This window comes from Naumovozyma castellii, chromosome 1 (assembly GCF_000237345.1).
Source record: "Naumovozyma castellii chromosome 1, complete genome".
NCBI lineage: Eukaryota > Fungi > Ascomycota > Saccharomycetes > Saccharomycetales > Saccharomycetaceae > Naumovozyma > Naumovozyma castellii.
This window is the reverse complement of record NC_016491.1, coordinates 1,769,336-1,794,026: the sequence shown is the minus strand read 5'-3', so window position 1 is coordinate 1,794,026 and position 24,691 is coordinate 1,769,336. Positions and strand designations below refer to the sequence as shown.

At 36.8% G+C, this 24,691-nt stretch overlaps 13 protein-coding genes and 1 non-coding gene across 14 annotated transcripts; 8 read left to right on the top strand and 6 right to left on the bottom strand.

Moving 5' to 3' along the window:
- Positions 1-172: 172 nt before the first annotated feature.
- POP4 (RNase P/RNase MRP complex subunit) lies at positions 173-1,021 on the bottom strand (the record flags this gene model as incomplete). The annotated part of the gene is made up of 1 exon (XM_003673797.1): positions 173-1,021. One exon carries the CDS (start codon positions 1,019-1,021, stop codon positions 173-175), a length of 849 nt encoding a protein of 282 aa, XP_003673845.1.
- A 308-nt stretch (positions 1,022-1,329) lies between these two features.
- On the top strand, positions 1,330-2,541 carry AIM22 (putative lipoate--protein ligase; the record flags this gene model as incomplete). The annotated part of the gene is made up of 1 exon (XM_003673796.1): positions 1,330-2,541. The coding sequence occupies one exon, from the start codon at positions 1,330-1,332 to the stop codon at positions 2,539-2,541; it is 1,212 nt and encodes a 403-aa protein (XP_003673844.1).
- Positions 2,542-2,791: 250 nt separating this feature from the next.
- On the top strand, positions 2,792-4,321 carry NCAS0A09040 (CDC14 family protein phosphatase; the record flags this gene model as incomplete). The annotated part of the gene is made up of 1 exon (XM_003673795.1): positions 2,792-4,321. One exon carries the CDS (start codon positions 2,792-2,794, stop codon positions 4,319-4,321), a length of 1,530 nt encoding a protein of 509 aa, XP_003673843.1.
- A 155-nt stretch (positions 4,322-4,476) lies between these two features.
- NCAS0A09030 (proline--tRNA ligase) lies at positions 4,477-6,513 on the bottom strand (the record flags this gene model as incomplete). Its single annotated transcript, XM_003673794.1, has 1 exon — positions 4,477-6,513. The coding sequence occupies one exon, from the start codon at positions 6,511-6,513 to the stop codon at positions 4,477-4,479; it is 2,037 nt and encodes a 678-aa protein (XP_003673842.1).
- A 282-nt stretch (positions 6,514-6,795) lies between these two features.
- Positions 6,796-8,463, top strand: DED81 (asparagine--tRNA ligase DED81; the record flags this gene model as incomplete). The annotated part of the gene is made up of 1 exon (XM_003673793.1): positions 6,796-8,463. One exon carries the CDS (start codon positions 6,796-6,798, stop codon positions 8,461-8,463), a length of 1,668 nt encoding a protein of 555 aa, XP_003673841.1.
- Positions 8,464-8,780: 317 nt separating this feature from the next.
- Positions 8,781-10,169, top strand: ARG4 (argininosuccinate lyase ARG4; the record flags this gene model as incomplete). Its single annotated transcript, XM_003673792.1, has 1 exon — positions 8,781-10,169. The coding sequence occupies one exon, from the start codon at positions 8,781-8,783 to the stop codon at positions 10,167-10,169; it is 1,389 nt and encodes a 462-aa protein (XP_003673840.1).
- A 37-nt stretch (positions 10,170-10,206) lies between these two features.
- Positions 10,207-11,373, bottom strand: YSC83 (Ysc83p; the record flags this gene model as incomplete). Its single annotated transcript, XM_003673791.1, has 1 exon — positions 10,207-11,373. The coding sequence occupies one exon, from the start codon at positions 11,371-11,373 to the stop codon at positions 10,207-10,209; it is 1,167 nt and encodes a 388-aa protein (XP_003673839.1).
- A 452-nt stretch (positions 11,374-11,825) lies between these two features.
- Positions 11,826-13,227, top strand: YSC84 (Ysc84p; the record flags this gene model as incomplete). The annotated part of the gene is made up of 2 exons (XM_003673790.1): positions 11,826-11,893; positions 11,991-13,227. 2 exons carry the CDS (start codon positions 11,826-11,828, stop codon positions 13,225-13,227), a joined length of 1,305 nt encoding a protein of 434 aa, XP_003673838.1.
- Positions 13,228-13,379: 152 nt separating this feature from the next.
- On the bottom strand, positions 13,380-15,197 carry MIP6 (Mip6p; the record flags this gene model as incomplete). Its single annotated transcript, XM_003673789.1, has 1 exon — positions 13,380-15,197. One exon carries the CDS (start codon positions 15,195-15,197, stop codon positions 13,380-13,382), a length of 1,818 nt encoding a protein of 605 aa, XP_003673837.1.
- Positions 15,198-15,632: 435 nt separating this feature from the next.
- NCAS0A08970 (arrestin family protein) lies at positions 15,633-17,840 on the bottom strand (the record flags this gene model as incomplete). The annotated part of the gene is made up of 1 exon (XM_003673788.1): positions 15,633-17,840. The coding sequence occupies one exon, from the start codon at positions 17,838-17,840 to the stop codon at positions 15,633-15,635; it is 2,208 nt and encodes a 735-aa protein (XP_003673836.1).
- A 566-nt stretch (positions 17,841-18,406) lies between these two features.
- On the bottom strand, positions 18,407-19,795 carry NCAS0A08960 (WD40 repeat domain-containing protein; the record flags this gene model as incomplete). Its single annotated transcript, XM_003673787.1, has 1 exon — positions 18,407-19,795. One exon carries the CDS (start codon positions 19,793-19,795, stop codon positions 18,407-18,409), a length of 1,389 nt encoding a protein of 462 aa, XP_003673835.1.
- A 191-nt stretch (positions 19,796-19,986) lies between these two features.
- NCAS0Atrna11S lies at positions 19,987-20,050 on the top strand. The gene is given in 2 exon segments: positions 19,987-20,050; positions 20,005-20,050. It is a non-coding gene; the product is annotated as a tRNA-Ser (tRNA).
- A 413-nt stretch (positions 20,051-20,463) lies between these two features.
- LAG2 (Lag2p) lies at positions 20,464-22,413 on the top strand (the record flags this gene model as incomplete). The annotated part of the gene is made up of 1 exon (XM_003673786.1): positions 20,464-22,413. The coding sequence occupies one exon, from the start codon at positions 20,464-20,466 to the stop codon at positions 22,411-22,413; it is 1,950 nt and encodes a 649-aa protein (XP_003673834.1).
- Positions 22,414-22,605: 192 nt separating this feature from the next.
- On the top strand, positions 22,606-24,645 carry IFM1 (translation initiation factor 2; the record flags this gene model as incomplete). Its single annotated transcript, XM_003673785.1, has 1 exon — positions 22,606-24,645. The coding sequence occupies one exon, from the start codon at positions 22,606-22,608 to the stop codon at positions 24,643-24,645; it is 2,040 nt and encodes a 679-aa protein (XP_003673833.1).
- Positions 24,646-24,691: the final 46 nt, after the last annotated feature.

Below are 24,691 nucleotides of genomic sequence, written 5' to 3'. Positions count from 1 at the left end.
TCCAGTTCTTTGATCTAATTCACTATTTATTCTTCAATGCCTATATATCAACCCATGTAACCCTGTCAGGGTTATGAATAAAAAGGGTATAAACCCTAACTTTAAAGATAATACGGTATTATGAATAAACATGCTATCGAGTAACCATTAGTTTATAAAGTATAACTACCTTTTATACAGTTTCTTCTTTCCATACATAATAAAGCATATCGTCACATCTGCGGTTTTTAAATTTGCGACCAGCTCGATCGCTACTTCTATATTTGAACCTGTCTCCGAGAATGGTAAACTGAAGTGCATCTTCATCATTAACTGGAATCTCGAAATTGAATACAGTACCCTTTTTAGGGATGCATTTAATTTGATCCACCAATTTTCCTCTTGTCACCACAATAAAGCTTTTCTGACTATCCCAAATGACAATTCCTTGGATTCCTATTAGGTTTTTATTCCTGCTCTTGGATACATTCAAAATCGACCCGTTATAGTCCGCCATAGATAATTTCATCATTGCTGTGGTGCCGTTTATGCTTAACTTACTTGAGTTTGATAAGTTAGCAGGAATATTCAAGATTTCCTTCATGTATCCAACCCATAACTTTTCATGCATCGGTAAATATTTCTCATACGTCGGCAGCGAATCGTACAACTCTTTATTATTTTCAAGTAAGTAATCATTCAAAGTATCTTTGGTAGTCAACTTATGTTCATGTGCAATACGTAATGTCTTTTTTCTGTTCAATTTACATCTATTAATATATTCCTTGAATGCAATCTTCGAATTCTTGTTGATCTGGCGGTAATTAGGCTGTTTAGTCCCTATTCTTTGGGATTCATCATTGATTTTTGTTACGTCTAAGTGAGATTTAGATTTGTTCCTCTTTAAACGGGATGCTAGACCTCCATCGGTAGGTAGAAGGAGTAATGTCTCCTGTAAACGCTTTTCATCGATTGGTTTATTTGGATCATCAAAATTTTTAGTAAAAAGGCATTCTTTGATAAATGGCTGAACTCTATCCATTTGTTATTATTAACCTTATCACGATGGCGGCTGATACTGTCGAGGCAGGAGACTTTTCATTCATGTTGGTTAATCATCTGATCAATTTTTTTTTCAAAACTTGTCTCTTAGATTACGTAACAAACAACAGAATATTACTATACTCAATCAGCATAACTAGAAAAACAAGCAATTGCCAAACCAATCTGCACCTATTGTTATTATCAATTGCTAACGATACACTAAGTCAAGCAATTCATCGATTTGTATTGCATCTTCGAGGATTCAAACTCTTTTATGTGCAGCACACTTTGAAGCTAGGAAAAAGAATGTTCAGGCCGTTGTTAATAAGTTCAAATAATGTGATGAAACAGGGTGCTCTTCGGTACCTAAGAAGGCTCCATGAAAATGCAATACCTAATTCTAAACGTAAGGAAAATGATGGAGAGTTTCAGGATTTAAATGAGATGTACAGTGATATGTTTACGCCGAACCAAGGAACTCAACATCAAAATGACGGTCCATCCGTCAAATCAGAGATTGACGAACTTAATGCCGAACTTTCAAGCATGAATAATTTCAATTTTGAGAAATTAAGTTGTGAGAAGCTCCAGCAGATTACATTAAAGGACGGTAAGTTTATATTGCGCAGTCTATCAATAAATCCATATTATAACTTGGCATTGGAAGACTACATTTTTAGAAATACACCAATTGATATCAAAGATGAAGAAAAATTCCAAAGTCAACGCTTACTATTCTATATTAACGATAAATGTGCTGTCATAGGTAAGAATCAAACAATATGGAAAGAACTTTACTTGGGAAATTTAATTAAGAAAGGTTTTGAGGTTCTTCGAAGATTATCTGGAGGAGGTGCAGTAGTACATGATCTGGGGAACGTAAACTACTCTTTTTTAACTTCAAGAGACAAGTTTAAGACCAGTTTCTTTAATGAGTTGCTAGTAAAATCGATGAGTCAAATTGATAGGTGCTCTTCCGTCACCTTGAATAAACGTGGAGATATCACCTATATGGGTAAGAAGTGCAGTGGGAGTGCCTTTAAGATTGCTCGAGGAAAGGCGTATCATCATGGAACAATGCTTGTGAGCGCAAATTTGTCCAGCTTCCATGGTTTATTAAAGCCGGACCATGTTAACGGTATAGAGTGGAAATGTAATAGTGTAGATAGTGTACGGTCAGAAATAACTAACATCCCTCTATCTTCTCCTCAAGAATTTATCGATCTCTGTATTGAAGGTTTCCAACGTGAGTTTTCCAGTGAAGATCAAGAAGAAATTCCAATATACTATTGCGATGAGGAATCGGCAACGAATAGTCAAATAAAAGAAACTATGAAGACACTGGAAGATGATCACTGGAAGTATTTCTCTGGTCCTAAATTTACGCTCACATTAGAATCTAATCAGCATTATGTTTCTGTTGAGAAAGGTCTGGTAGTGCAGAGTAATAATCCCTTATTAATCGGGAAATCATTTAAAGAAGTAGCTGAAACAGAACCCTTCAAGACAAAACTGTAAATAAACATGTAAATAAGCTATGTAAGACATAACATTGTTTTCCATTCCATTCTTTCGAGGTGCTCCATCGATTATATATTGTGTCATCTTTTTCATTACGTTTCCCAAAACGGAAACATCACAACAATTGAAAAATATCAGAATGGACAAAACTTTTACAAAGCTCGTGAACGTTCAATTGAATTAAACACGCTATTGTTATCACTGCTTTGTAAACTTGAGGTGAGACCATTCGATATAATCATTTGCTATGCCAAAAAGTTTGTACTTGGATAATACAATAGAATTTCTAAACGGAAGAGTATATCTCGGAGCATACGATTATACGCCCGAGGACAATGACGAAGTGATATTCTTTACCGTTGAAGACACATTATTTTATAACAGCTTCCATTTGGATTTTGGTCCTTTGAACATTGGTCATCTTTACAGGTTTGCAGTAATATTCCACGAGATCTTGAATGATCCTAATAATTCCGATAAAGCTGTGGTCTTTTATTCATCGGCTTCCACTAGGCAGAGAGCTAATACGGCTTGTCTGTTGTGTTGCTACATGATATTAGTTCAAGGCTGGACTCCTCACCAAGTGTTACAACCATTAGCACAAGTTGATCCGCCATTTATGCCATTCAGAGATGCAGGTTATTCCAATGCAGATTTTGAGATTACAATCCAAGATGTCGTCTATGGTGTATGGCGAGCAAAAGAGAAAAAGCTAATTGATCTTCATACTTTCAATTTAGAAAGTTATGAAAAGTATGAACATGTGGAAAATGGGGATTTGAATATTCTTACACCCGATATTGTTGCATTTGCATCACCTCAAGAAGATATAAGGTCGCATTCCTCTACATCCAGATCAAAATCTCACTTAAATCAACCATTTAGAAGCGTTTTAAAATATTTTACTAGCCACGACGTTGGACTGGTGGTTAGATTGAACTCGCATTTATATAATAAGAAACACTTCGAAGACGTTGGCATCAAACATCAAGACTTGATCTTTGAAGACGGTACGTGTCCAGACATGTCTATTGTTCACGACTTTATTGGTATGACGGAGACTACTATTAAAAAGGGAGGGAAAATAGCCGTGCATTGTAAAGCTGGCCTGGGAAGAACTGGATGTTTAATTGGTGCCTGGTTAATTTACACTTATGGTTTTACTGCAAATGAGTGTATTGGGTTTCTAAGATTTGTCAGACCGGGAATGGTTGTTGGTCCACAACAACACTGGCTTTATTTACACCAGAATGATTTTAGGGAGTGGAAATATACTATGAGAGTGGCTCTGAAAGCAAGCGATAGCTTGGGTGGGATGTTCCCATTGGTACCTTTAGAAGAATACAGGATCCAAAAGAGGAATTTAAGAGAGGTCAAAATCGATAACGCAGATATGAATGATAATCTTCGAGATTTGGTTATAACTCCAAGGAAACAACAGTCGCCTAAAAAAATGGTAAAATCTTACTCAGCTGCAGTACCGCAAAACTCTCCAGGCCAACCAAGAAAGGGACAAAACGGAGAAAATATGATAGAAGATATAGACTCCACAAATCCCAAATCTTACCAGGCTAGAAAGGTCACATTTGATAATAATTCAGATGATGAAAACAATGTTTCAAGGTCATGGGAGAGATCAGATAGAACGATCCAAAATGATGAAGATGACAATATCTTAAGACAATTAGTGCCGAAAGGCAAGCGTTCCATTTCTGGAAGAAGAGCAGCTAGCAATAGTGCAGGTGTAAGAAAGATGAGTGGCACCACGAAAAGATAACTACAGAAACTTGGAGGCTTTGAGCTTTCTGATCGGTACATTTTAGATACGCTCTATACGCAGCATAAATAAAAGATGCATAACATTATTACAAATATATTTTAGTTTTTTATATAGACAATTTTAGATTATCTCGAATTCTATCTAATACTTTTCTAATAAGAACGACCGAACATACAGTATTCGATAGCAGCACGGTCACATTTGATACATTTTTGGCCATCCTTCAATTCAGGTTGGTTGAAAGGAATACAAAGTGATTTAGCACCCATGCTTGGTGACTTATCATCTTCTTCAAACTCTTCACCATCGTCTTTCTTGGCAGAAGATTCCTTAATATCTTCTTCACATTCCATAACACCACACCATGGGGCGATAATGACATTTTTCTTGTTTAAGGCTGGAACAAATTCTTTCCATTCATTAATAACAACTCTATGAGAGTCGTATAATTCCTTAGCTTTGTTGAATAAATCGTCATGTAGTTCATCCAAAATTTCTGGAATACGAGTTTCAAGCTCTTCAACTTTGACAGAATATTTACGGGCATCATTTCTACGGACAACAGTAACGTGACCTTGTTCGATATCTTTTGGACCTAGTTCAATACGGATTGGAATACCCTTCAGTTCGTATTGGGAGAATTTCCAACCTGGTGTGTAATTATCGTTGTAATCACCAAAGGCTCTGATACCAGATTTTTTCAAACGAGATTCAATATCTCTGGCAGATTCGTGGATATGATGACGTTGTTCGTCAGAAGTCTTCTTGGTGATCCCGACTGGGATAACAACAGCTTGGAACTGAGCAACTCTTGGTGGAATAACTAAACCCTTGTTATCGGAATGAACCATAACCATGACACCGATAGAACGAGTGGAGATACCCCAAGAGTTTTGGTAAGCATAAACCTTTGGGAATTCTGGACCCTTTGGATTTTCAACAGTTAAGTTAAACATCTTTGAGAAGTTTTGACCCAAATGATGAGAGGTGGCACCTTGAATGGCACGACCAGTTTGTGGAATGTAACCTTCACAGGTTGTGGTAAAATCACCACCAGCAAACTTTTCCTTTTCAGTTTTCTTACCCTTAACAACTGGAACAGCTAATAATTCTTCGTAAATACCAGCGTAGAAATCCAAGATTTGCAGCACTTCTTCCTTGGCTTCTTCACCAGTCAAGAAAGCAGTGTGACCTTCTTGCCACAAGAATTCTCTTGTTCTCAAGAAAGGTTGAGGGTGCTTAAATTCCCATCTGACGACAGAGTTCCATTGGTTTAATTTCAATGGCAAGTCTCTGTAAGATTGAATCCATTTAGCATAGTATGGGTACATGACAGTTTCAGATGTTGGTCTAATAGCGATTGGTTCGTCAAGTTCGGAGGAACCAGCTCTAGTAACCCAAGCAACTTCTGGAGCAAAACCTTCCACATGGTCCTTTTCCTTTTCCAAAACACGAGAGGACACGAACATTGGGAAATAAGCATTTTGAACGCCTAAACCTTTGATCTTGTCATCGAACCATCTTTGAATGTTTTCCCAAACAGCATAAGAAGGTGGTCTTAAAATATAACAACCAGAAACATCATAGTAATCCAACATTTCACCCTTAGTTAAGATTTGAGAATACCAGCCTGGGAAATCCTTTGCTTTATCGACGGTAATACCAATCAATTTAGCATCTTCCAATGCAGCCTTAGATTGAGCTTTTTCTTTCTTATCGGTTTTCTCCTTTTTTGGTTTTTCTTCCTTCTTTACTTCTTGGGAGAAATCAACCAATTTTTTGTAAGATTCAAAAGCTGATAAGTGTTGGCACAAATCGGATTTCTTAATGAAAAGTGTGTCATTCAATTGTAAAACAGCAGTTTCATCCAAAGCTGCCAAGTTTTGATCTATTAACAACTTGAATTCCGTGGTAGCATTTGGTAAATAACCTAAAGTGAATTCCTTGGCAGTATCACAGTTAAAGAAACTCTTAAACAATTCGTCACGAGCCAATCTTGGGTCTTTCAAAGCTGTGGCTTGGGCAATCACTGGAGATGGGGTGCTGGTCGTTTGCAAGGCAACAACCACGATTGGTACTGGAGTAGCGGTCTTGGCAGTCTTTGGCTTGAAGACCAAGGACTTGACAGCGTGAGATTCAGCTGGTTTTTCAGCTAGACATAATTTTGCAAAGGTCTCTTCACTAGACATCGATAATTTGCGAACGGATGATGGCTCTCACTAATCGATATGTTATGAATACAGAGAAGTAGATATCAATTACTCATCGACGAGATCATCCATGGTCAGTCGATGATTTCATCAAAAAACGACCGAGTCCTCGAAGAAGCGACAAAAAAATTCATCGTGTCCAACGATCTGAAAATTTTTGGTGAATCCTCGAAGAAATCAAAAACTAGTATGAGTAATTGGTATGGGTGATCGCTGTCCTTTACTACTTTCATAGATATAGCACCAAGATATCAAGTACAAATGTCCTCTTACATTAAAGAATCAGTCGGTATCGACGAATTGACCGTTTCCGGGTCCCAAGAACAACCATTCAAGACCCCAGCTTTCGCCTTGTTTGCCAACTTACAAAACAACGGTGAAGATGCTGCTGAACCAAAATTGTTCGTCTTTAAACCAGAAGACAATGAATTTGTAGAAATATCTGCTTCTGCCTTGAAGAAAGCTCGTAAGGGTGCTGATGGTTTGAAGAAGAAGTTGCTCAAACAAAAGGAGCAAGAATTGAAGAAACAACAACAAGACGTTGAAAATGCCGCCAAGCAAATGGCTGCCATGAACATTACCATTGAAGAAGACAAATCCTTACCAGTGGCCAAGAAATTCAAGATCAAGGGTTCATATGGCCAAGTTGGTCAAAGAGTTAAGATCTCTGGTTGGGTTCATAGATTCCGTTCCAACAAGAAGGTTGTCTTCCTTGTCTTGAGAGATGGTACCGGATTCCTTCAATGTGTCTTGACTGGTGACTTAGCGTTAGCCAAGCAAACCCTTGACATAACTTTAGAAACCACTGTTACATTATACGGTACCATTATAAAGGTTCCAGAAGGTAAGACTGCCCCAGGTGATGTTGAATTAGTTGTTGACTATTACGAAGTTGTCGGACAAGCACCATCTGGTGAAGAAGCCTTCACTAACAAGATCGCTGAAGACTCAGACCCATCGTTGTTATTGGATCAACGTCATTTAGCCTTGAGAGGTGAAACACTATCTGGTGTCATGAAGGTCCGTGCTGCTCTGTTAAGAGCCGTTAGACGTGTTTACGAAGAAGAAGGTTTATTGGAAGTTACACCACCATGCATGGTCCAAACACAAGTTGAAGGTGGTTCTACGTTATTCAAGTTGGATTATTACGGTGAAGAAGCCTTCTTGACTCAAAGTTCTCAATTATATTTAGAAACTTGTTTACCAGCCTTAGGTGATGTCTTCTGTGTTCAAGAGTCATTCCGTGCAGAAAAATCTCACACCAGAAGACATTTGTCTGAATACACACATATTGAAGCTGAATTGGCTTTCCTAACATTCGAAGAATTGTTGGAACATATTGAAACTTTGATCGTTAAGAGTGTTCAATATGTTATGGAAGATCCAGTAGCCGGTCCAATTGTTAACCAATTACACCCACATTTTGTTCCACCAAAGGGTCCATTTATGAGATTGGAATATAAGGATGCTATCACTTGGTTGCAAGAACATAACATTAAGAACGAAGATGGTGAAGATTTCAAATTCGGTGACGATATCGCTGAAGCTGCTGAAAGAAAGATGACTGATACTCTTAATGTTCCAATCTTGTTGACTAGATTCCCAGTGGAAATTAAATCTTTCTACATGCCAAAATGTAAAGATGATCCACGTGTTACTGAATCTGTGGATGTTCTAATGCCAACTGTCGGTGAAATCACTGGTGGTTCCATGAGAATTAGCGACATTGATGAATTGATGGCTGGTTTCAAACGTGAAGGTATCGATCCAAAGCCATACTACTGGTTCATCGACCAAAGAAAATACGGTACTTGTCCTCATGGTGGTTACGGTTTGGGTACTGAACGTATCTTGGCTTGGTTATGTAACAGATTCACTGTTAGAGATTGTTCCTTGTACCCTCGTTTCAGTGGTAGATGTAAGCCATAGGTCTATCCATATAAGGTAAAGAAATTTCCATTTCTAATGATATAATGTTTTACATACTTTTAATTTATGTTGCATAATGTATTAATATTATTACAGCGTATATTACATCCTCTTTAATATGAATTTTCTCCATATTACAGAGAGTATTCCTTTTATAAGAGATATATTAGAGTCATCCTTTTTATTCGTTGCGAAATTTCTGCGCAATGAAAAAATAAAAAAATTGGATGAAATTTCAAAATCTACTCATTGAAATCACCAGACTCTGGTTATACTAAGCTGACAAAAGATATATTAGTTAAATAATAACAAGAAGCATGTCTGACAGCACTCAAAAGTTATGGGGTGGTAGATTTACCGGTGAAACTGATCCATTGATGCATTTGTATAATGCTTCCTTACCTTACGATTACAAGATGTACAAGGCCGATTTAGATGGTACTAAGGTTTACACATCTGGTCTACAAAAGATTGGCTTATTGACTGAAGAAGAATTGGCCAAGATCCATGTTGGATTAGATCAAATCAAGAAAGAATGGGATGAAGATAAGTTTGTTCGTCATCCAAATGATGAAGATATCCATACTGCCAACGAAAGACGTTTGGGTGAAATTATTGGTCGTGATATTGCTGGTAAAGTCCACACTGGGAGATCTCGTAACGATCAATGTGTCACTGATCTAAGAATTTACTGTCGTGATGTCCTTAACGAGAAATTGTTTCCTGCTCTAACTTCTTTGATTCAAGTGTTAATTAAGAGAGGTGAAGAAGAAATTGATATTTTGATGCCGGGATATACTCATTTGCAAAGAGCTCAACCTATTAGATGGTCTCATTGGTTAAGTTCCTATGCCACTTACTTTACTGAAGATTTGAATAGATTAAAGCAAATTTTAGTCAGATTCAATAAATCTCCATTAGGTGCAGGTGCTCTAGCTGGTCATCCATATGGGATTGACAGAGAATTCCTAGCTGAAGGGTTAGAATTCAATGGTGTTATTGGTAACTCACTTGTCGCCGTCTCTGACAGAGATTTCGTTGTGGAACTGATGTTTTGGAGTACTTTATTCATGAACCATATTTCACGTTTTGCAGAAGATTTGATCATTTACTCTACTGCTGAATTTGGTTTCATTAAATTAAATGATGCCTATTCCACTGGTTCTTCATTGATGCCACAAAAGAAGAATGCTGATTCCCTAGAACTATTAAGAGGTAAATCTGGTAGAGTTTTCGGTGATCTAAGTGGGTTTTTGATGAGTTTGAAGGGTATTCCTTCCACTTACGATAAGGACATGCAAGAAGATAAAGAAGCTTTATTCGACTGTTTAACTACTGTGGAACATTCCATCCTAATTGCTACTGGTGTCATTTCTACTTTAGCCGTTCAAGAAGAAAAGATGAAAAATGCTTTAACCATGGATATGCTAGCAACCGATTTAGCTGATTATTTGGTTAGAAAGGGTGTTCCATTTAGAGAAACACATCACATTTCAGGTGAATGTGTTGCATTGGCTGAAAACTTAGGTCTAAGTGGGATTGATAAATTATCTTTAGAACAGTATCAAAAAATTGATGCCAGATTTGCTGAAGATTTATATGAAACTTTCAATTTCGAACAAAGTGTTGAAAGAAGAGATGCTACTGGTGGTACTGCCAAATCTGCCGTTTTCAAACAACTAAAGAATTTGCAATCTCAATTATAGATTAAAATGAATACCAATTATTTACATGTATGTTTATTTATTTAATAAAATATGCACTCGACTTATAAAGAAGATCCGAAAGATATTTAGCAAAACTTTTCAATCTGCTTTCACAAACCATATGTACTTTAACCAAGTATGGACCTGGGATCAAAGAAGACAGCAAGCTATATTTCCCAAAATGAAAAGAGGAACATAAACCATTAAGGGTAATAAGATGCATGTAAGCCCTTTGCAGAAAGTTCCCATTAAAGGAGATAATCAATTTATAAACAGGATCGAATAGTGCCTTGTTTATATTAGGTCCACTAACTTCCAGATATTTATAATTCGAAGGTTGACCACCTAATTGGAAAACTCCCAAGTTGAGTTGAATTGTTTGTAAATCTCGAAGATGCCTCAATACTTGGTATAATGAATTTATACATCCTGAGACAAATGTGGTGGCTGGCTGGGTAGATATTTGCATATTATATGCCAATGATGGATTGTAAAGAAATAATGGGGTCTTCTTATATGGTAAATGTGGTAATATTTTCATAAGAACATCATAATAAACGGATATATTGGCATTGAATGTGGAGTTTAATACTTCTGTTGTTAGAGAGCCTGGCACATGGTATGCAATGTTAGGCATGAATAGAATTGCAGCTAAATTCATCTTGATAGAACTAGAGGTTGTTAGATAATCAATAAACCTCATAAGATCCTTATTGGAAGATGGGTCTAAGTAAAACAAGAATTCTTCATCTTCATTTTCATCTCCGATGTTTTCAGAGCAAAGGAAGACGGTATATTTTCTTCTGAATAGATCAGCAATTTGTGATCTCACTATGGGATCATTCCTGTTACCTAATATGAGAACACATTTATTTTCATTAACTGGTAACTTTGAGGGAACCCTTAGCATATGATGACATCCCCAACACATCAGAATAGCAGTCGCAGAAAACCCTGCTGTTTTTACCCAGTTATCCCTCCCAGCACTTAGAAATCCAGGGAATGGTATGTTCATTTTTCCAAACGTAGAATGAGCTTCCACGGAACTAATAATCTCCTCATCGCCAACAACAGCCTTCTCCACATATTTAGCAGAGCTTATTACTGAATCTTTGAGTTCATCGGCCAGCTTAGAGGCATTAGCGAATCCCCAATGGGCTATATTGAAGGCTTTATCAACAATATCCTGATTGTCCTTGTTCATCTTTGGCTCTGTTCTTTCATCTACCAAGAACGAACCTCATCTTGTAGACTGTATTTACGTATTTGATCGTTCTTTAATTCGATGATTAGTTTTGCACGCTTACGTAATTTCAAGACGACAGAGTTATAATATCTATTCAAACACATTATCACTGGAAGATAAGAATATTCGATGGCATTGTTTCTTCAGTTGGATATGGGAACAGGCAACTATCCACTCTCTATGTTTATATTCTTCAAGTACTGTTAGTAATAATAAATGGGGTATTCCCAACCCAATTGTTACCCTCTATTTGGGCCGGGCAGAAAATATATAATTAGGGGGGCAGCATCGCTAACAGAATGATAAATTTATAGATCTACTAATTTTACATGATTCACAGCTGGTGCCAAAACTAACCAAAAGAAAAAGAAATAAGACAAGATAGAGTGAAAATGGAGTTACCTTTTGGAATGAGTAATCCAAAGCTACCATTAGGCCTCAACAACCCAATTCCGGGGGGCCTTAAAGGTGAAACAACGTAAGTATTACTGACAAACGCAGAACACAGTTTGTTTATTCCCTAACAGAATATACTAACAAAATATGACCTCCTCTTATTTTCTTATCTTAACCAGAAAAGCCGCCAATGTATTAGCAAGTTTCGTTAAGCCTAATCAAGTATTGGGTGCCGATCAAATCATCCCTCCGGATGTATTAAGAAGAGCTAAGGGTCTAGCAATAATAACCGTTCTTAAAGCCGGATTTTTATTTTCAGGAAGAGCTGGCTCTGGAGTCATTGTCGCTAGATTGCATGACGGATCATGGTCAGCTCCTGCGGCAATTGGTATGGCTGGTGCAGGTGCAGGTGGTCTAGTTGGTGTCGAGTTGACTGATTTTGTTTTTATTTTGAACACACAAGAGGCAGTTAATTCATTCACAGAGTTTGGGACCTTAACTTTGGGTGGTAATGTCTCCGTTGCAGCTGGTCCCGTAGGTAGAAACGCCGAGGCAGATGCCTCAGCATCTATGGGTGGGTTTGCCGCTGTGTTTGCATATTCAAAAAGTAAAGGTTTATTCGCAGGAATATCTGTGGAAGGGTCTGTTATCTTAGAAAGAAGAGAGGCTAACAGGAAGTTGTATGGTGATAATTGTACATCTCAACTAATCTTATCTGGGAAAGTGGATCCCCCATCAATGGCACATAATTTATATAAAGTTTTGGATTCAAAAGCATTCAATGGCGGAGTCAATTCAAGTGATTTTGAAGATAGTGACTTTTATGATGATATACCAAGTAATTTTAACTCTTCTGATGAAGCTTCCTCTGAATTCTATAACAGGCATGTAAGAAACGGAAGGGATGACGGTTATGACGATGACGAATATAATAACGGATCGAGAGGTGCTGGCAATGTTCCACTTTCAAGGTCCAAATGGGGCCATAGGTCACACAATAATATGGAAACTGAAGGGGGGTATGCAAGAAGAGGCAATCCTAGAAGTCACCATCATTATGATTACGATTCCAATGAAGATGAAGATGACTATATAGGGTATGATAATCGTCGGAGAACAAGCCGTAAACACACAAATGTGGAAAAGCCGGTCGAAGAGAATACTTCACCCTTTAATGAGTTTGCAAATGCAAACAAAAATGGTAAGGGGGAAAACACAGATCCAACTTCAGGTCATGCCTCTAATGAAGCAGTAGCTTTGTATAGGTTTACCGGAGAACAAAAAGGTGACTTGAGTTTTCAAAAAGGTGATAAGATTACTATTTTAAAGAGAACAGAATCACAGAATGATTGGTGGAGTGGTAGAGTGAACGGTAAAGAGGGTATATTTCCGGCTAATTATGTTGAGTTAATTTGAATCCGAAGGACTTCGAAGTATCTCCCATTTCGAGCTATCTATTTAATAGATACACATATATGTATATTTAAGTAAAGATTGATTAACGGACTATATGCTTGTTTGAATATAGCAAAATGCATAGAATAATAAAGTAACTTGTTTAAAGTGAGTTAAGTTTCACTCAATCCTAAAAGATTGGAAGCAGCTTCTATCTGTTGCTGCAGTATAGCTTCATAACGAACATTTGAATTAATTGATTGTAAAAATAAGGATAAGTTTTGTAAATCCCCATACCAGTAAACGTTAATAATATATTCTGAAATACACCTTATACTTTCATCCCTGCAAGGAACTTTGTTATTTAAGAATTCCAAACCCCGTTTGACATGGCCATTCACTATATTTATAATTTGTTGGATCTCTTTTGATATGTAGTGGTTAGATGGTTTATCAGAAATAAACTCTGTGGTTACGTTACTCTCTTTGTAGCTGATAAAGTTTCCATGTTTTTGGATTGCTGGATTCGGCAAAAATAAATTGGGTAATATATTATGTTTATTCTGTGTAATATCACTCTGTTCGTCCTTCAGTGGATCTTTTATTTTATCCCATGAAACATGAATATAACAACCTCCAATAAATTTCCCATTTAATATTTCAAATACTCGTTTGGCATTGTCTTTGGAGTTACATTTGATATATCCAGAGCACGAATAGGAGTCATGGTCATCAGGCTTTAGATAGATTTTTTGTGCCTTTATTCCCTCCTGAAGGCACAATCTTCTCAAAAACTCTTGATTACAGACTACACTTACATTGTTCAGATAAACTGTTCGATTTCCTTCTGTATTTTTTAGTTTAGCCCTAGAAACTGTTATTGTTTTTCCTTGGAACTTGGTATTGTTGAAATGATTAGTTGCTCTGATGGTGTCAGTTTGTTTTTTGTACGTAATAAAAGCCCAACTGGATTTATATTTTGTAACATTGGATGAAAATACTGATTTCACAGGACCTAATTTACTGAAATGATCAAGAATTTCTTCATCGGGGACATCAAAGGGTAGATTTTTAACAAATATTGCGTTTGGATGAGGGAGTATTAATTCAGAATTCTTCTTAAATTGTACACCTATGTTTGCTGCTTCTAATTCATCATCAATAATTATTTTGTTGTCTATATTTGCTTTCCTTTTATCAAAATTTGGAAAATTTCTGATTTCTTTATCAAAATGTAGACCACATATTATTTTATTTCCAAAATATATCTTGTTATTAAAATCATTAATCACCATTTGAGCAGGTTTATCGTTATCAAAATATACAAAACCAATGTTCTTTCTTTTATCAAGTTTACATGAAAGAATTTCTCCGTACCCTTTGAAAGTGTCGTAAAACGCTCTAGTTGTTAAATGTTTATTCTCCAATGGAAGGTTAGCAAAAAAAACATTTGTACCAATATTTTTACGATATATTGTATTTCGAAGAGAGGGCATCATTTTTATTTCATTACCAAACAAAATGGTGTAATTAAAATCATCAACTGCTTTTTTAGCTTCAAGTTCATCTGAAAAATTAAGATAACCATAGTTCAAAGATTTTTTACTATCGGAATCACAGCATATTTTGAGGGAAACTAAGCTTTGATATTTACTGAACACATCATATAACATGTTTTCAGTCACGTCGTCTGCTAATCCATTGATAAATAAAGAAGTGACTATCCTTTTTCTTGATCTGTAGTTTCTTGAATCCCGAGGCTTATTTGAGTCTATTTGCAATATAGATGTAGTTTTGGGAATGTTCTTCCTAAATTCAACAGGTTTCTCGTCGATATTATTTTCATCCGTGATCTCATTTCTTCGAACAGATGGGGCTACTTGTGAGGTTCTTTTAAATACACTCTTAGGACTTCCTTTATCAAATTTGGTGGATTCGTTTAACGAAAGTGAAGTTAGTACACCTCTATTGTTTAAACTTAGATTCTTCATTATTACTAAAGGGAAGTTGAAATCTTGTTTTCCTAAATAAACTTCAAAGTTGAGGAACAGTGGTAATATATTTTGGAGTTTGCTTGTAAAACTTTTCCACTTCTGACTTGTGTCTATCGGGTGCTCTCGTAAGGTAACTGTGTAAGGATGAATATTATGTTTAGAGTACAAAGATGATAATCTTGTTTTGGAAGAAAGCGCGTATGCATTTGTGACACAAAGCTTTCTTCCGTAGCTCCGCGGCAAGCAATTGCATTGTTTTTTCAGCACAATATACTAAGGAGTTTGATCCGGTTCCACTAACTTTGGGTATGCTCTACATAATATATACGTCACAACAAGCAATCTAGAATCCGTTAACAGATATAAATTATTTATTTATCAACTATATGATTCAACGTAAAGGATATTTTGGAAAAGTCCCGATAATGAAGTTCAATTTCGATCTCTCTTGGAAAATATCTCGATAAAACTTGCAAACGAGCTAGATCTATCCTTAGCACTTAGTCTTGAGTTTGACCGATCTCGTTGAAGCTGCGAGATTGATGGCGAACTATTCTTCGATAGAGCGGTCATGAAAGGAACTTGCTTGTTGGCTATATTATTTTTTGATGACAACGATGTATTTGAAGGAAAACCCTTCTTCAGAGATCCTGGTGTACTATTTTCTGATAACATCTGTAATGACACCGAGGAGCTATTGTTACTTCGATTTTGGAACGAATACGTTCTTCCAGTCACCATTGGTCCTAGTAAGGAGGAATTTGACCTCTGATGAAGGGATATTGGATTGGTCATTTCCTTATTATTCTTTGATAAATTCTTTGGGTAACATGGAGGCAAATCATCTTCTATAACCTCCACCTTCATGGCATTTTGATAAGAGGGCACACGGCTCATTGTTTCTATCTCCCATTCGTTTTTATTTGGTGTTGGAGATTTTTGTCTATTTATTGAGCTCTTTCTCGATATGCTAATGAATCCTGGGGTTAATAGAGCGGTCGTGTCGGAATCATCTTCCGCAGGAAGCCTTGGTGTGCTGATGAGTATTTCATCCTCTTCTTCTGAGTCTGTTATCGGACTTGGTAAATATCTACCATTAACAGGAGAAAGTGGTCGGCTTATGCCTAGACCATTTATATTCAATGTTGGACTAGCATCTGTTGTTTCATTATTCTGTGAAATACAGCTTCCATTAGTACCTTCTGTGGAATTGGATGGGTCAGTATTGTGTTCGCCCCATCGTCTATCAAACACATGGTTGCTATACTTCGGTGGAGCCATTAAACCATTAATGGAACTACCCATCGGTCCCATGTTATTAGAAACACCATTGGCTAAAGCAGGTAACTCAAGTTCAGACGAAGTTTTAGCGAATATCAGTTCTTCTTCGTTTCCACTGTTTTCAGTAACACCAATATTAGAACCATATCTTGTATTTTTTTCGATTTCATCAGAGGGTTGTACAGTTAATGCGACAAAAGGTGAAATGAATAAGTTAAGTGGTAATGTTGCTCGCAGTTCTGATATATGGCCGTCTGGATTAATTAATGAAATCACAAATTTCAATTTATGACGAACTTTAAGGCTCGTCAGTATGTTACAATCCTGACAACATTTGCTCAAGTTGGCAGGAATATTGAAAAGAGCAGAAACTTCCCACCTATCCTGAAATTCATCCAAGAGTTCCTCCTGTTCACTTTCTTCTTCATTATATTCCTCCTTCTGCCTCTTAAGTATTGCTACATGACCCAAGGGGTCCTTTAATTTCAACTTGTTGACGATTCTTTCCTGATGGATAACACCACCAGTGGACCCGCAAAACTGAATGTATTCCAGTAGAGAAATTTTAATTGGCCCCAATCTTAAACCTTTGAGTGATGGAACCAGGCTAATATCGATGGGAGTAGTTGAGCCAATTGCTACCGCTCGTGTCGGTACCGATATAGAATAATCAACTTTATTAGGCCATGTATTATCTACAGCCGTGGTCTCTGAAATTTCTACTGCATCTGAAGCCATTGTGCGAACCACTCGAAGAACCTTTCTACAAGTCAAATCTGTCTGTTTATGACGTTCAACGTTAGCCTCTAGATAGTACGTCACAGAAGCATCATTAATTCCTTCGACAGACTCCTCAAGGGACCCCGGTAAAATTACTGAAAATGGGAATTCATAATTACCTCTTTGTAAAGTATGACGATTAGATGATCCTGTTAATGAACCTAGCGATGCCAACGAAGCAGTGGATTTGCTGCGGCTCCTTAGACCTGATATATTTCCTGATGACTTACTTGAAACCATGCTCCCATCATTAAGATTATCCACATAGCTTTCAATATCTATATTGTCAAAATAGTGTTGAAAAAAACGTCTTTCGTATCTATTATATTTTGTCGTTGAACCCTTGGTTGTTTGAACCGTTGTTGGAATGTTCAACGTGAGTTTACCTATAAGTGCTAGTTTAAAGGATTTGATCTGGATTGGATCTAATATGGATAGAACAATTGTCCCTGCCAACAGTACTGATGGTGCCGATGATGGGGGTCCTTTAATCAGTAGGACATCATTATCCACCCCTCTCATTCTAATATCGAAAAGTACCGGCTTCCTTAGATATGTGGCGCTATTTGATAAAAACATATGATTTTATCTTTAATTTTCTTGAGGATAAGGTAGCTAAGCTTGTAATTAAGTCTTTAGAAGGTTTCAAGTAGTGAATGTAATGGGTAAGACTCAAATTTCATGAATTTTTTAACTGTAGTTGAATTATGCAAAGTATTTTCCCATGTATTGATTGCCAGCTAAATAGGAGTTCGAATTGCAGATAATTAGGTTCTGAACTGGTGTTCTGTCGAAATCAGTTGACTTCTGAGAAGTTTTGCATCACTCGAGATTTAATTATCCTTAAGGTTTGAAATTTTGTCCGCCTGTTTATCCGCGAGCTTATCACATCTGTCTTTTTGAGCCGCGAAAGTTTTTCCGAAGATCGATGTGCCGATCCATTGTTCTGTACATACTATATATATGGTATTGTTTGACTGTCCAATCTGCGGTCTTGGTATGTTCTCAATACCACTAAAACAGGGCACTGAAACAGACATTCTTCCTTGCGTATTAAGATGGTTGTATTTTATATACTGATTAAACAATCATTTGGTTTACATGTCTGCATAAAGATGCGATATTTGTGGAAGGCATTCTGTAAGTCACAGAGGGTAGCTACTTAGTAGAGGACAATCACCGCCCCTCTCAGGGTCCAGTATGTACTCGTGAAGAAATCCGTTCGGATCCCCTACTCTTACAGGAACAATGTGAACCTTGGTTACCTCGCTAGCAGAAGGCAATGGGATATCCTCTAGTCCATTGCCAAACAGATCCCGGTAACTTTGAATATCTATCTCCTTGTAGGAGTCTATAAATACTGCACTCGTTTCATAGGCAGTTTGTGACTGGGGAAGTTTACAGCTTGCAAAGTGTCTCATTGGATCCCATGCAGATGTCACAGAACTGGGAAGCATTTGGCCTATTGCTTGCATAGCCTTTCTTGAAAGCTGTTGTGAAGAGTTTCTTATTATCCGGCTGACCGTGTTTCTTCCCTCGTCCACATGAGGTCCTATGTTTCGGAATGAAGTGTATGTGTTCATTCCTGTCACCTCCTCTTCATTGACAGTTGGATTATTATTGTTATTATTATTCGTATTTAAATTCAATTTAAATATATGAATCGTTCCATTAGAGCATGTTACTGCCAAAAATTGATTGTTATTACTAAAGTTCATAGATAATATTCTTGTTTGATAAGTACCTCTCCGAAATTGATAACATCTCAATCCCGAAGTGCAATTGAATACTCTTATTATAGTTCCCTTCACGGATGCTGTGGCTAATAACGTACCATCAGAACTAAACGTTAATGCAGCAATCTCAGATTCATGGGCCTCTATTATAATTCTCGGTTGTAAAATGGAAAGGTCGTAAATTACAACGTTTCCCTTCAGCGTTGTGGAATTCTCTTTCAGTTGTGTGATACTGTCGCTGACACCTTCGTTGGAAGATATGTTGATACCTTTTGAAACGATTACATCGTTTTTCACAATCCTAGCATTGAGAAGGATCTTAATGGATGAAGGGAACCCTAAAATATTGTTCTTAATATTGGGAGACAGCGTCATTACACAATGCGGATTCCAATCGATTTCGATAACGTGTAAAAGTTTTAAAGTGGTAATATCATAAACATATATTTGTGTTCTTAGCAGAGCCACTAAATGCGTCTTGTTCATTCTGACTGATTGGATCGGCGTAGGAAAAGAAATCTTGCAGATGGTGGATTCCTTTTTTGTATTGATTATCTTCAGGGTTCGGGGTGAAAAGTCTGGATTATCACCATTGCCTATCAAAGTAACTAAAGAAGTAGAAAATAACATCTCAACTATGTTATACCCTCCAGAGCCCTCATCGTGTATTTCTGAGTAGAATTCTCCAAATGGCTCACAATTTAGTATTTTGAACCCTTGAGAGGTACCTACCGCCAAACAGGACCCAGATTGATTGAAGTTGAGAAAGAGGATGTCATTATGCTCGGTAGTGCTCATCGAAAGGCATTTGGTCTGTTTTTTACGGTAGTCGAAAACCGTTTATTTTTTAGCAGATCATATAAACTTCAATGAGGCCTTTAGATCTGGAATTTGAAATTTTTCACTATCCTTTATAGAGATCCCATTTTCCAGAAATAATTTGAAATTAGTTGTCCCAGTGGCCGAGTGGTTAAGGCGATGCCCTGCTATTTCCAAGAAAAAGCATTTAGGCATTGGGTTTTACCTGCGCAGGTTCGAATCCTGTCTGTGACGCTTATTTTTTTTATCTTTTTATCATGGGTCCCACTCACTTTCTCGAATAAATACGATGAATCAGGCCATATGGGCTTAAATATCAGAAATTTGCTCTCAAATTATGAAAATAATAGTTCAAGTGAAAAACTTTATGGGGTAAGAAGCATATTATTTTAGCCGAAAAAAATAGCATATATGCACTAGATGTGGGGAAGAGTGGTTCCAAACGAAAGACACTTTTAGCAGTGGAATTGGTCTTGTCACCAACGCTTTGATATACTGTGTCACCTGTATTGAAATTGTTTTTGATCAGATAACGTAAGCACGCTTAATTGAAGGATTATAAGAAATCTTCAAATCTTAATCATAAGAACGTGTGAAGTATGGTCCCCTTATGACGAAACTAGATCCTGAAGCAGTAACATGAAAAGATGGATGATTTAATTAGCCAGTATAAGAGTACATCAGATAATGATATCAAATACATGATATTAAGACAACTGGGGCAAATGCAGGTCCCAGTAGACGATTTGAGAAGATTAGTATCTGAAATTCTAATTGTTACATTATTGGAGGAGCCTGATATGGAATTAGTCAATTTAGTATCATTTCAAACTTATGTTACTATTGCGATTCAATTTTATGATGATCCTATTATGTTAAGTTCTGTAATTCTTCGTCCCTTGATATATCAAGAAAGTGATAAATTATTACTGGTGAGGATTCAGACAGTGAGAAACATTCTGAAAGGCTTGATTGCCAAAAGAGGAACTAGACAACAGCCATCTACATCTACTAATAATAGTCTCGATGTAATGCATGATGAGGATCAATTGGTTCCTAGGTTCGTCTATATTATGAAAAATCATAGTTTTGATGGTGGCATTCAAATGGTACTTAATGAAACGTTACCCATGCTGCTTCAACTCTATTATGATGGTAAATCTGAACTGTTACCTAATGTAACTGCCATTGAGATACTAGAGCTATTTAATAGTGATGAAACATTGGATGCTGTAAAAGATGCAATAGTGAACGAAACTGTATTATGTATGGATCATCGTATAATGCCGGATGTGTTAATTGTTGTAAAGTTATGTCTTTTAAAGTCTATGGTAAGAGTGTGGTACCAGTTTGACTTGGTTATTGATGATCTATTCGAGAAATTTATAATACCAACCCTAAAGAAAGACAATTTTGAGCACATTTTGATGACTTTGGAAATAATGCATTCATTGGCTCCTTTTTTCACCATCAATTCAATGCTTACAGGACAGAAGAGAGTATCACCAAATATAATAGAACTGGTGAAGGAAAGCTTAGTCTCCGTTTCAGAAATTATTTTAAGGTTATATAAGAATGAACATAGTATTATCAACTCTGGTAATAGCAATGATGATGATATTCTTTCAATGGAAGGTGCTGATGGTGATGAGGTAGTAGATATTGATCAACAGGAATATCTTGCCGAGTTAGAATCAAATTCTGGAGAACAAGATGATGAGATTTTGTTTGAAGATGACGCTTCTCATGATAGTTTCACGATAGATGAGGCTAATGAAAATTTTACGCATTTTAAGGAGATTATCAGATATATTACGTTACTTCTAACAGAAATTCGGGTTCCTCTTAACCAAAAATATGATACGTTGATTGCAAGGCTAGTGAAAGAGCATAACTTATTATTCAAGAGACAAGTTAGTTCAGACGAAATTTGGGAGTCAAATTTAACACAGGTTGGGTGTATGGGTACTCTGGTTTCTTTGGATTCGGTTTATAACAAGTTGTCTAAATCGAATTCGTTGGAATCATTCAATGAAAATGACGTTGTTTTCACCATACATGAAACTTTACTTTCTACTAATGAACTCTCAGTTTTGCAGTTAATACTTGAGATACTTGATCAATTGACAACAAAGGAATACTCTCAAATGGTGTGTATAAAAGACTCGCTTTCTGAGGTGCTTATGTGGTTCCTTCCCTTATTTAAACCTAATAAACTTTTCATTAAAACATTAAAGGTAGGCAACATGAAACAAAAAATTGATGAAGGTACACCCCTCAGAGTAATGCTTTATACTGTACTCCTAAAATGTGCTAATAGAATGAATTACAAGGCGAGCTGTGAGGTCCTGAAACAAGCAACAAAATATGGACTCAAAGACAGAGACGATGGTATTCGAGAAAAGCAAGCCCTATCATTGATCAGAAATATAATTGAGCATCATTATACGACGTTTCTAGGTATAGATGAAGAATGGTACCGTTCCGAAATTGTAGATGGCTTACTCAAGATGGCGGAGAAATTAGGATTCGATTCACCTTCCGCAAGTCTTCTTCTCAGCTTAGTAAGGAAATTTCCACCGCGAATTCAAGACTAACAGATACAGTTCTTACAATGTCAACAGTTTCATATACGTAGTTTTATATTACAATCTACAATCATTCTTAATAACTAGTACGTAATCAGTTTTTGAGAAGCGCGGACCAAAAATTCCATTTCGAATCGATTTGAGAAACCTTTACTAGGTCGAAGACATAATGAGAGTTCCTATATTGAAAATCAACCAAAGATGTTACTATTGACTTCTAACATACTGCAAATATGTAATGTTGTATGTCGACATCCTGGAATGGGCCACTCCCTCTCAAGAACAATAATTCCGACGATTCATTCTCAATTTCGTCATTATTCTAACCGATATCCCAGAAACAAATTAACAAGGTCCAGTAAAAATAAACAACCAAAACCGCTCAACTTTGTAATTCCAAATTACATTTCTGTTAGCAAACTAGCCAATCTTCTGAATTGCAGGATTGAAACATTAATAAAAGACTTGACAAAATTAGGGTTCGCCAATATTAGCCATAATTATATTCTTTCTAGGGAATATGTAGAACTCATTCTGCAAGAATATAATTATGTGCTGCCAGCTTCCCAAGCAGCCATTACCTCTAAGAATATATATGATGGACTAAAGGCGCCAGCTAATCCAAAATTTCTCCAGAGGAGACCCCCAGTAGTTACGATCATGGGACATGTCGATCACGGTAAGACGACGATAATCGATTATTTAAGGAAATCTTCCGTTGTTTCTGGAGAGCATGGAGGAATTACACAACATATTGGGGCGTTTCAGATTGTCACTCCTGTTTCAAAGAAGAGTATTACGTTTCTAGACACTCCTGGCCACGCTGCATTTTTGAAGATGAGAGAAAGGGGTGCCAACATCACTGATATTATTGTCCTAGTGGTCTCTATTGAGGATTCGGTGATGCCGCAAACTTTGGAGGCAATAAAACATATAAAAAATTCCGGTAATGAGCTGATCGTGGCAATTACAAAAATAGATACAATTAAGAGACCTAAAGACCGTGAAAAGGCAATTGAAAGAGTAACTAACGACTTGATTTCTCAAGATATACCTGTAGAAAAAATTGGAGGTGATGTCCAAGTTATTCCAATCAGCGCAAAAACTGGAGAAAATATGGACTTATTTGAAGAGTCCATCATCCTATTGAGTGATATTATGGATGTCAGAGCAGAGAATTCACTGAAGACTTTGGTTGAAGGCTGGGTTCTCGAAAGTCAAGTTAGGAAAACAGTTGGAAATGTGGCAACTGTGCTAGTCAAAAGAGGCACTCTTCAGAAAGGGAAAATTCTTCTATGTGGTAATACGTATTGTAGAGTTAAATTAATGGTTGACGATCTAGGAAAGGATGTGATAAAGGCAGAACCAGCGCAAGTTGTTGAAGTCCGAGGTTGGAAGGATCTTGTCCGTGCTGGTGATGAAGTTATTCAAACCGTCTCTGAGTCAGTCGCTAAAAAGTACATTAACAGGAGAATAGCACTGCAAGCTGTTGAAAAGGACGCTGTTACGGTTGAAAACTTGAACGAACAAAGAAGGGAAGAGGCAGAACTTCAAAAGCATAAGAATGAAATTGAAGATGAGGATATAAAGAAAAGTTTTGTGCCCCAGGGACCTAAAGACGTGAATTTTATTGTTAAATCAGATGTGTCAGGTTCAGCAGAAGCCATAGAAGAATCTATTGAACCGTTAGGAAATGCAGAGGTCCGGTGCAAGGTCATTTCATCATCTGTTGGATTGCCTAACGAAAGTGATTTCAAGATGGCTCAAATTACAGATAGTAAAATACTTTGTTTTAATCTCGGCAACCTTCCTAGTGAAGTAATTAATAACCCTTATCATATCGAGGTAAAGCAGTACAATGTGATTTATAAACTAATCGAAGATGTTACTGACATACTGACAGACAATCTGAAGCCAATTTTTGAAAAGAAATTCACGGCCACTATCGATATTCGGGAAGTTTTTGAATTTACCATGAAGAAGAAATTAATTAAAATTGCAGGATGCAAAGTTCGCAATGGGGTTCTGAATAAGAATTCACTAATACAGATTATAAGAGGTCCCGAAAAGAAAATTATCTTTGAAGGTAAAGTTGCTACTCTGAAACATGAAAAGGAAGATATAATGGAGGTGTCTAAGGGGCATGAATGTGGTGTCACTTTTGAGAAACAATTTGAAGATTATAAAAAAGATGATGTCATTCTTGTTTATGAGAATGTTAAGGTCCCTAGATTCTTGTGAAAAAGAAACAGAGGAATTTATAGAAACATGTCTATATTGTATTTGA